The sequence below is a fragment of the Arachis hypogaea genome, chromosome 6 (assembly GCF_003086295.3).
Source record: "Arachis hypogaea cultivar Tifrunner chromosome 6, arahy.Tifrunner.gnm2.J5K5, whole genome shotgun sequence".
Classification (NCBI taxonomy): domain Eukaryota; kingdom Viridiplantae; phylum Streptophyta; class Magnoliopsida; order Fabales; family Fabaceae; genus Arachis; species Arachis hypogaea.
The window spans coordinates 1911888-1923416 of record NC_092041.1 but is presented as its reverse complement, the minus strand read 5'-3'; the positions used below and the strand labels follow the sequence as shown (position 1 = coordinate 1923416).

The following is an 11529-nucleotide window of genomic DNA, read 5'->3' as shown; positions in this document are numbered from 1 at the left end:
TGTTCTGCCTTATGTAACAAGAAGGAGAGACCTTCTGCATATAGAAAGGAAAAATATAGGGAGATAGAGGATCTCCTTGTCGAATACCTCTATTTGGTTTGAAGAAACCATAGGATTGTGTCCTTTCACATTGACGGAATAAGAAATAGTTGTCACTAATTCTCGAATCCACATGATCCACCGGAAGTCAAAACCAAACTTCTCCAATATAAACCAAAGAAAGTGCCATTCCACCCTATTATATGCCTTACTCATATCTAATTTTAGCGACATTTCATTTTCAAGTAATGCATACACTCATGAGCAATTAGAATATTATTAGAGATTAATCTGCCTTTAATAAAAACTCTGCGTAGGGCTAATTAGTCTATTCATCATATTCTGAAGTCTATGTACAAGTACTTTAGATATAATCTTGTAAAAGACTGAGGATAGGCTTATTAGTCTTACCTGAGTCATATCTTTAGCATAAAAAATCTTGGGAATAAGACAGCTCTGAGTGTGGTTAAAATCCTTCAAAATTCTGCCTCTTGAAAAGAAGCTCTTAACTACTCGAAACACATCACCACTAAGTATGTTCCAGAAGCTTTGAAAAAATTTTGCTGTCATACCATCATCTCCTGGAGCACTTTGAGGATGAATGCTAAATGTTGCACGTTTAACTTCTTCCATAGTAATTGGTCTTTGAAGCCTACGGTTCATGTGGGCTGTAATCCTAGGTTCAAAATTAGTAAACAGAGGTTCAGGTTTCTCATGACAAGTGGAGGAGAAGATGTCTTTGAAATAAGATTCAGCCACAAAAGCAATACCAACATTTGAAGTAGCCACTTCACCATCACTGCCAGTTAGTTGCCAAATTTTATTTCTTCGGGTTTGATTTCTAAATTTCTGATGGAAGAAAGCTATATTCTGATCACCGTATTTGAGCCATTTGACTCTAGACTTATCTTTCCAATGATATTTCTCATTTTGCAATGTTTTTTCAAGTTTGTCCTCTATTTGTGAAATGATGTTGCCTCCATGAATTTCTGCTAAACGAAGTTCCTCTAATTTAGACTGTAGTAAATCAATCTCCACTTTCGAATTAGATCTGTATTCTTGCTGCCATCTGACAATCTTATGCTGACGACGCTTTATTTTTTGACATAGGATATACATGGTTGAACCATCAATCTGTTCGTGTCAGATCTCTCTAACAATCTGCCTTATTTCATTATTGGAACACCATCTTTCTTGTAATTTGAATCACCGTTTAGATCCTAATTCTATCAGTCTAAGAGAAGAGGAGAGTAATCTGATCCTAATTCTGACAGTCTAAGAACCGATACATTGGATAGAGTTGCTGCCAATCAACTCCTACCAGAAATTGGTCCAGTCTTTCCTGTATCAACTCATCACCACTCTGCCTATTCGACCAAGTGAATGGTCTTTCGACCATACCAATATCAATAACGAAATTATCATCAATAAAACTGTTAAAAGTTTCAATAGAAGAAGGAGAATTAATACCCCCACCTGATTTCTCCAATTGATTAGAAATGGCAATAAAATCACCCATTAACACAACCTTACCATCAAACTATTGGGTGATTGAAGTTAATTCAGCAAATTGAGACATTTTATGTTGATCATTTGAACTGAGATAAATACCTAAAACACCATAGGGATCATTATAACCAGCTGTCAAAATTGATGCTGCAATGAAGAATCTACCATACTGTAAAATCTGAAAAGTGCAACCATCCCTCCATGCCATTGCCAAACCCCCAGATAATCCATCCAGATCCACAATAAACCATTCCTTGAAACTACAAGATCTTAGCTTTTCTTCAACTTGTCGAGATTGATTTTTTGTTTCACAAATAAAACCAACCTCGGGGGAGTAAGATTTGCAAATTTCTTTAAGATTGTGGATTGTCAGGAGTCTCCCCAAACTCCGATAGTTTCACGAGAGAAATTTCATGTTTCTTTGGGTACCACTTGAAGGCTTTAGGCTGGCATCCTCCACCATCATAGCATCAGAGACAATATCATTAAGATAAATTTTCTTTGAAATATCTTCAGTAACGTTACCTCCACTCCTCCTTTTGAAACCTATCACAGACTTTCTGACAAGTTGTTTCAGGTTTAATTTTTTATTCTCCTTTCTAAGCTCGGACATAATGTTGTTATTGTGTTGGACATTATTCATTGGATAGGATATCTCCAATAAAGCATTAGAAGAAGAATTAGTATCAGTAGCTATACTAGTGTTTTCTGATTCACCCTCATTTTCTACTATAGAACCCGAATTGGTAGTAATTTTTTCATTATTCTATTTTTTCTGATCATCTTGCACACTCAATTTTGAGAAACTATCAAAAAGTCAAGCAGGTGGAGATTTTTTCTTCGGTTGAGCTAGAACAGAACCATCCCAAGGTTGATTAGGATTGAAGGAAGCTCTCTTTTCAGTTAAACGCCTACCGACTTGATCTGCCTTAAGCCATTCACCAACTCTATCTTTCTTGATATTGTTTTGGATAGAATCATTAATAAAAAATTGGCAGTTCTTAGGTTCATACCCCAATTTTGCACAATAAGTACATAACACACCTATACGTTCATAGCGTACTCCAATTTTCAGCACTTTCTGATTAGGATCAAGCAATTTTAGTGTATCCCTCACTCTTTCATCACCATTCAGTTTCACTTTAGCCTTCACTATGTGTGTATCTTTGCCTCTAATTTCAAACAGAGCAACATCTTTAATTTGACCAAGTCTCCCACCCAATTTTCGGCCAACCTCAAGCGTTTTATATTGTTCAGGCAATCTCCAAACTTGTGCCCATACAGAAAAAGAAGAGATGTGATTATCCTCCATGTTTAATGACTGCTTCCATTTATGAACGTGAAGAACAAACTCTTGAATAACCAAAGCGAACCCCTCTCAATTCGAGTCACATCAGAGTCATTCTCAAAGAAAAATTGAAACTAATTCCTGGATTTTTTGGCTACTCTGAATCCTTCTGGTTTATTCCATATTGCATAGAGGACTCCTTCCATGGTACTTACGAAAAAGATCCGATCTGAGAAAATTTTTCCAGACAAACTCTGTGTACAAACTTGAATTCCTTCAGAAACATCTTCATCAGCTTAAACGATCAAATCATCCTCCTAATCACTGTCAATTATATGGGAATTTTGAGTGTCTGAGTTGTTGCTCATGGTGTAGAAAAAATCAGAATTGGTATTTGATAATTTTGGAGATAAAATATCTAGAATGAGTGAATTAGAAAACGGAGCGAATTAAAAGAGAAATCTAGCATAGGAATGAATTGGGAGAGGAAACAAAAATTAGGGAACCAAATGGGGACGAATTAGAAACAGAAAAGAAATAAAGAGAAGAAAGTAGAAGAAGATGAAAAAGACTTTGATAAAGAAAAGACAAAAAAAGGTAAAACCATGAAGACGGCGCAGTGAAACCCTAGAAGAGCGTAGACAAACTCAAAGGGCACTATATAATTTGAAGGTCTCCTTAAACCCTTCAAACCATAACATAAATTATACATTAAAATTATATAAAATAACACATGTATTTATATACAAATATATAAATATAATAATTAATTATATATCTAATTTTTTATATATATGTAATATTTTTGTTAATTTATTTATACGTTTAAAATTAAATGTTATTAGGCTGTGATTTTCATTTATTTTACATTTCTAATTATTTAGTCTTTTCTATTTTTATATCAATTTAGATATTAAAAAGGTGTTTTCTCTTTTGTAAAAGCATTAATTAATTAATTGTCTTTTTTTTTTTGAAATTTCTTTGTCACTCTAGAAGCACAACTAATATAGACAAATAACGCAAGATCTAAAAATGCATAGCTCTTTAATACGAAAAACACACCCAAATGCACTCATTGAAAACGCTTAAAATAAAGCATATAAAGGCGATCTTCTACCTCACTATCAAATCATTGTTGTGATTGAGAAAAATTGTTATGAAATTTAAGAACATTTATTCATTGATAACAACATAACATGCCAATAATAGCTAGCATAAAGCCATAAAAATATATATCTTCTATGACAAAATGCCTTCGATGCCTCAACACCACTAGCAGCCATCATATTAAAAAGGTTTAATTATGACGTTGATTAATATAATTTCACTAAATTTATTAATTAAGTTTTTATATTTTTTAATTTTATAATAATTTTTTATTATAAAAAATATAAAAGTTAACTGAATATTTTTTTACAAATTAAAGATATTCACAATTACAAATCTAATTAAATTTTTTATAACATAGTTTTTGAAAGAAATATTCTATTAATTTTAATATTTTTTATATAAAAGAATTTAATTACAAAATTAAAAGCAGTATAAGAATTTAATTATAAAAAAATATAAAAATTTAATTATAAATTTAATAAAATTTTAAAGATCAATAAAATAATTAAACTTATTAAAAATGTATAAATATATAAACTTATCAAACTCTAAAGTTACTTTACTTTACATTATTAAGTACCTTTGAAATATATAAATACATAATATTAAAGTATATAATTTTAGATGTTACATATATAAAATTATCGATATTAAATTAAATAAAATAACTTTAAATTATTATCTCCTTAGCATTAGATAAAAAAAAAATATGTTTATATATTTTATAAAATTTAAAGTCCTGATAATTATGGACATTGAAGGGTTGCTCCGTTTTAGCTCTAGATCTGAATTTTGGACAATTTGTCCATCTCAAGATGTTATATCTTAATTTCCTTCAGCCAATTATAACACGTGACATGACATAATTTCCTTCAGCCAATTACAACACGTGACCCTCTCTCTCTCTCTCTCTCTCTCTCTCTCTCTCTCTCTCTCTCTCTCTCTCTCTCTCTCTCTCTCTCTCTCTCTCTCTCTCTCTCTTAATTATCGTATATATTAAATAAATTATCTAATATTTTTTAACTATCAACTCTTCATACCAAAATAAGGCACCTGAATTTTCACTTTTATTGATATATGGTTGTAAATTTGTAATTGATTGTGGTTACGTGAAGTAGTGGAGCAAATTGAAGCACAAAAGATAGAAGGTTTGATTCCGACGTATAACGCCATGAAAGTGGTATCCGGACTCGGGTTGTTAATTCCAATCGTAGTCGTACTCTGATACGAAAAAGGACAAGGCAGTTAATGCCACATAGTAATAGCGGGAGAAGTAAATACTTGATTTAACTCCTTAATTATTGTATGTATCCCACATTTACTACTATATGTACATGGCATGAACATAATTGTAAACATGGCTATTTCATTGATTCATGTAAGACAGTGATACCCTACAATGCAAAATTAATATATAACTTGGTATGTCACTCGCTCACATACACATACACATACACATACACATGCACATGCACATACACATACACATACTCAAGCGCCTCGCTTTCTTTTCACGTGCTTGTGGTGGCCAATAGTGACACCCAATTGCCGCCATTGACATGGATGAAACCTACCCTTTGATGATCTACCCTACTTCACTCTCCCTCTACCTCTTCCCTTCTTATAATCTTCTCTCCACTCTCAACCAGCCACCTTCATTTTAATTTTTCTCGCATTCTGTTCCAAACATTCTAAACACTTGTTGCGGATTAGTTGTAAGAAGCCATCAAATCAAATCAAATTATGGAGGACATGATAATCTCTCCCTCCTCGTCATCTTCTCTGGTGTCTATCCCACAAGAAAACACACCAACCCTTCAGCAAAAGCTTCACTTCCTACTCCAAAACCAGTTACCAGAATGGTGGGTCTATGGCATCTTCTGGCACACAACCAACGACGACAATGGCAATCTCTTTCTCTCCTGGGGAGACGGCCATTTCCAAGGCGCCAAAGACGCCTCCTCCCCGAGACTTATTCCTCATTACCCCATTTCAGTGACGGACAGATGCAGAAAGTTCAACAACAACAGCAACAATAACAATGACGGAGAATGGTTCTACATGATGTCTTTGACACGCACCTTTCCTATGGGCGAAGCTTTGTATTCTTCCCTACCCGGAAAGGCCTTTGGTTCGGGGTCTCCCATCTGGCTCAACGGGGACCTTCAATTCTGCGACTGTGACAGAGCTAAAGAAGCTTACATGCATGGCATCCGAACTCTCGTACACATTCCAACCACCGATGGCGTTCTTGAAATGGGTTCCTACGATCTCATCACTGAAAACTGGGCTCTACTTCAACAAACCAAGTCCCTCTTTGGATCGCAACACCAGCAACTCAATCCTATACAGTTCTTCGACGACCAGAACATCTCCTTCGCTGACATTGGCATTATCGCCGGCGTTCAAGAAGAAGACAACTCACACGAAGAAGATGCCGTCAGAAAGAGAAAGGAAACGGAAGCACTCAACAACAAGAAAAAGAATAAGGATCACTCGTCAATGGGGAAGTTCAGATCATCGCGTCAATCGTCCTTCGTGGATTCGGAGCATTCAGACTCGGACTGTGGTGCACCAATGGCGGCAGCGGAGAAGAGGTTGCCGAAGAAGAGAGGGAGGAAACCAGGGATAGGGCGTGAAACCCCGCTGAACCACGTGGAGGCAGAGCGGCAGCGGAGGGAGAAGCTCAACCACCGGTTCTATGCTCTGAGGGCGGTGGTTCCAAACGTGTCAAGGATGGACAAGGCTTCTTTGCTTTCCGACGCGGTGTCTTACATAAACGAGCTGAAGGCAAAGATCGAAGAGTTAGAGACTCAGGTTCAAAAGGAGTCATCGATGAACAACAATAATAAGAAGGTGAAGGTTGAAACTGGCGACAGCATGGACAACCAGAGCACCACCACAACCTCCTCCGTGGACCAAAACAATAACGAGAATGAGGCGGCAGAGGTGCAGGTGGAGGTGGAGGTGGAGGTGAAGATGATAGGAGAAGAGGCGGCGATGGTGAGGGTTCAGTCGGAGAGTGGGACCCACCCTGGTGCGAAACTGCTGAATGCATTGCGGGAATTGGAGTTTCAAGTGCAGCATGGAAGCATGTGGTGCGTCAACGAGAGCAGCATCATGCTCCAACACGTTCTTGTGAAGCTTCCAGAAGGGATCACGATGAGAACTGAACAAGCGCTTAAATCTTCCATTCTAAGCAGATTATTGGATCATCATAATCAATAAGCAAACAAGGAAGTATCATCACAATATTCAGAACTCATCGATCACGTCTACCTACTTCTCTGCTTCGTTTTGTCTTATGTTTTGTTGCCTTTTCTGTTGCGGCCTTGGCCCTAGCTGGCCCTCGTCTTCTTCATGATTATGCTCATTATTATTTAGTTTTGTCTCTACCTACCTACCTACCTACTTGTACGTCTAAATTGTAATAACGATCTTTCTAGCTACTAGACATCTTCAATGTTTATCCTTCTTCTTTTAGGTGTGGTTCATTTTGAATATCAAATGCTTGGATTTTATTTCTTTCACTTAATTACGTAATTATGATGGGAGTGTGTTTAAAAAGTTGAAAAAATTTAAATTATACAAATTTAACTGCCCGATTTGCGTTAAAAAAATTGAAAAAACTCATAGTACATAAATCAGAATCGCATGGTCCGACTTGTGGTTGGATAAATATAAATTTTGGAAGCTAGAAAACGAACCTTCTGTTTATTGTTTTCAATTTTTTTACTGATGAAAAATTCGCATGTTTTGAGTTCTGTTCTATTGACACTATATTACTGTGAATCATCTATATTCTCCATATCCGAGTCCAACACCACTTTTGTTTCCATATTCAAATTAAAGAAGTGTATAAACTGGAACCAAGCCCTAGGATCGTCATGCAAATTATACATGTGTACTGAACACGTGACTAATACTCTTGAGAGAACTGGCTGACTTATTAAATGTATGACAGAAAATTAAAGTTATACTAATGGCAAAAGAAACTTAAGCAACAAGCTTTTAAAGACAAATTCAATTCAATGTCTGAAAAATGAGATAAGATTGTTCAATTTGATATTGCGGCTTTCTATAATAAATAACTATTCAATATTCATTAAATGAATACTTAAATAATACTCCACTTTTTTTTACACCTCAATTTTAAGAATTTATTGATTGATGAGTTGAGATCGCATGAGTACCCTCTGTATTGCTTCGCTTGCCATGAGTGTTTTGTAAATGACCATATTCTTTCTTGTCTCTATTATTCCAGTGTTTATGGTCTGCCATGTTATGTAGTGTTGTTATTATATGCAGTGTTTGCTTATTTTCTTCCAGATACATAAGAGAGACTCAAACATAAAGAAACAGTATTTTTTTATTATGTTCGGTGATAATGCACAAGAAACATTGGTGGAAACTCAGGTGCAGTCGACTTCACGTAGAGTTGAAGTTGATAGTTGAAAGCTGTTAGATAAAAATTTAGTCAAATCAGTCAAATCATCTAACAATTTTCATCTATCAATTTTACGTGAAGTCGACTGCACCTGAGTTTCTACCAGAAACATTAGTCTAAAATCAAATTATTTTTAACAATTGTATTTCAATAATCAATTCAAAAGTTATTTTTAAAAGAAAAAAAATTTGAAAAAGGGATTAAAAAGGAAAAGAAATGAAGGTGAGAGGGAAAAAGTGAAGGTTGAGCCAGCGGAGGTGGATGCAGCGAAGTTGAGGCAGTGCGGATATGAAAAACACGACGGGCAATGGAGATGCAAGGAGGCGAGATGACGACGACAACAACAGAGAGAGAGAGAGATTAGGGTTATGTTAAGGAATAAAGTTGGAATTTTTTAAAATAATTAAGAGACAAAAATAAAAACATCTGTCTCATAATAATGTCACAGCTTTGAAAAAAAACGCTGAAAACGTGAAAACATTTATGTGTATATTTATATACTTTTATATTTATTAAAATTTTGTAACAACAAATAAATAATGAACCCGCGTGACTGTGTATATATTTTTAACGTAAATAAAGACTAATCAAATATTAATATAGGTAGTAAATTATTATTCTGTCTTTTTAAAAAATTATTTGTATTAAATATATAAAAAAATTATTTTTATAAATTATATTTTAAATTATTTTGTTTTTTTTAATCATTCGTATTAAGTTGTATAAAAATTAATTATCAAATTAATTATTTATATAAATTATATTAAAATATAAAATATATTTTAAAAATATATTAATACGTCTAAATACACCTAAATATCTTATAATTAATTAGGTGTTAACCCTTTACACGCACATAGCATTTTTTTTAACAACTCACCAATTTTATATGTTCTATTCTGTCCTTCTTGGGATTGAATTTTGGATTCTGCCCCAAAAAGATCAAAACTATTGTATGTTCTTTCATCAGCTTTGATTTTTTTTTTTTTTAAATTCCATACATTTTAAGTTTTTAACACTTATAAAAAAACCTAGATTGTAGATAAAAATTTTGCACATTTCACAAAATTTGAATATATTAATTAAATAGTATTATCTAAATAATCAAGGAAATTAATTGTTTGGACTCTTAAAAAGAAACTAAAAGACAAATTTTTTAAGAGGAATTAGAGAAACGTTACATTTATAATGAAAAACAAAACTAAGGATCCAATATATGAAAAGGTATAGTATTTAATATCAAGTACAACTTTCAAAATTAAATTACAGTTTTATGTATTTATTAAGAAGTTAAAAGAATGAATTCTTTTAAATAAAATTTTTTTTTTATTATTTTTCTCTTAAAATAAGTATTTTTAAAATTAAAAATCTAAATATAAAATAATTTATTTATAAATTACGTTTAATATAAATATTTATTGTTTAAGTTATTTTTTTAAAAGTAACTTAATTAAATTGTTTTTCCAAACTAATATAGTTTGGAAAAACAATTTAATTAAGCTACTTTTAAAAAAATACTTAAGCAATAAATGACTATATTAAAAGTAACTTATAAATAAGTTATTTTGTGTTTAAGTTTTTAGTTTTAAAAGTGTTTATTTTATAAAAATGTGATAAAAAGTAGTAGTATTATAAGAAAAGTCATTTTTTAACTTTTTTATAAGCTCCTAAATAGTTTCTTATAAAGCTTCAATTTGTTTTAAAAATTGCACCAAATATTAATACTACTACTTTTCATAAGTCAAAAGATCAAAAAAATTACTTTTGAAACTTCTCAAACGTTTCAAATAATGAAATTGAATTCCAAATAAAAATTTTTTTTTTAAAAGAAATAGAATTTTTTTTCACATTAAATAATTTACATACAAGCTCTATAGATTGAACTAGGGATTTAAAATGGGCTAAATCACCCACTTAAACGGACGGTTTTTGTTTCTAAATTTATATCTTTTTAAATTTTAAATTATTAAAAAAAATAACGAATGAAGTGACCTAGCCTACGACTAAATGGACAAAACATTTACATTTTTTTTTGTATTTTCTAAAAAAAATATACCTTTTATTGAGGTTGGTGATTCGATTTAGAATTTATGTTCTTATTTATTCTGTCCCTATTATTTATGGATAATTTAAATATGATTGTTTGGAATATTAAGGGTGCTTCTAATAAGTTAACCCAGGTGCATTGTAAGGAACTTGTTAAAAAATTTAGACCTGTTTTTTTATTGTGGTTGAAACTCACTTCCCTTTCAGTATTTAAAATTATTTTGGAAAAAGTTGGGGTATCACTCTGTTGGTATAGTGGAAGCAGAGGGGCATAAGGGGAGTATTTGGTTTCTATCCTCTATGAAGGGTGTTTGTTATAAGTTCATTGATGCTTTTGATCAGGGTGTTACTATTGAGATTCAATCTGATAATTTAGTTTGGAGGTGTAGTGGTATTTATGGTAGTCCTCAATTTAATAAAAGGGTTCTCCTTTAGGATTATCTTGTTGCACAATCCATTGTATTTCAAGGACCTTGGATTGTTCTCGGTGATTTAATGAAGTCAAATTTTCTCATCAAATAGCAGACATGTTTGCTACTTCATTAGGAGATAATGGTTTGTTTGATCTGAAGACTATTGGGAGGTGATTTTCTTGGTACAGGAGGGTGAAAAAATATGTTGACGTGGCAAAAAAGCTTGACTAAGTCTGTATAAATAGTAGTTGGTTATCTATCTTTCCAGAGGCTTATGCAGAAGTTTTAAATAGGCTTCAGTCTGGTCATTGTCCTATTCTAGTGCGTTGTAAAGGTCGTCCTCAGCCTAAAGGGAATCGACCTTTTCATTTTGTTGCTGTTTGGGCTACTCATCCGGGGTATAGGGATATTGTGAATCAGTCATGGTGGTCTGATAATAGAGGGATTCATGGCAAGCTTTTGAAAGTACAGAAGAATTCACTAGAGTTTAACTTAAAGGTATTTGGTAACATTTTTGTTAAAAAATGTGAATTAGAGCCGCAGATTAATTATTTACAAAAGCGTTTGGAAGTAGTGGATAGCATTTATTTGCGTCAGAAAGAGCAACAGTTGCTTGATGATTATAATAATACTATAGTGCAAGAAGACCTCCTATGATTCCAAAAGTCCAGAGAGCA

At 33.0% G+C, this 11529-nt stretch overlaps 2 protein-coding genes across 2 annotated transcripts; one reads left to right on the top strand and one right to left on the bottom strand.

The window, feature by feature from the left end:
* Positions 1-2365: 2365 nt before the first annotated feature.
* LOC140173547 (uncharacterized) lies at positions 2366-2860 on the bottom strand. The gene has a single exon (XM_072197845.1). It carries the CDS (start codon positions 2858-2860, stop codon positions 2366-2368), a length of 495 nt encoding a protein of 164 aa, XP_072053946.1.
* Positions 2861-5421: 2561 nt separating this feature from the next.
* LOC112695268 (transcription factor bHLH14) lies at positions 5422-7392 on the top strand. Its single transcript, XM_025747535.3, has one exon. It carries the CDS (start codon positions 5690-5692, stop codon positions 7172-7174), a length of 1485 nt encoding a protein of 494 aa, XP_025603320.1. The 5' UTR covers positions 5422-5689; the 3' UTR covers positions 7175-7392.
* Positions 7393-11529: the final 4137 nt, after the last annotated feature.

Bases quoted from the DNA above. Each gene is read 5' to 3' on its own strand.
- LOC140173547 (XM_072197845.1), bottom strand. From the start codon at position 2,860: ATGGAGGATAATCACATCTCTTCTTTTTCTGTATGGGCACAAGTTTGG.
- LOC112695268 (XM_025747535.3), top strand. From the start codon at position 5,690: ATGGAGGACATGATAATCTCTCCCTCCTCGTCATCTTCTCTGGTGTCT.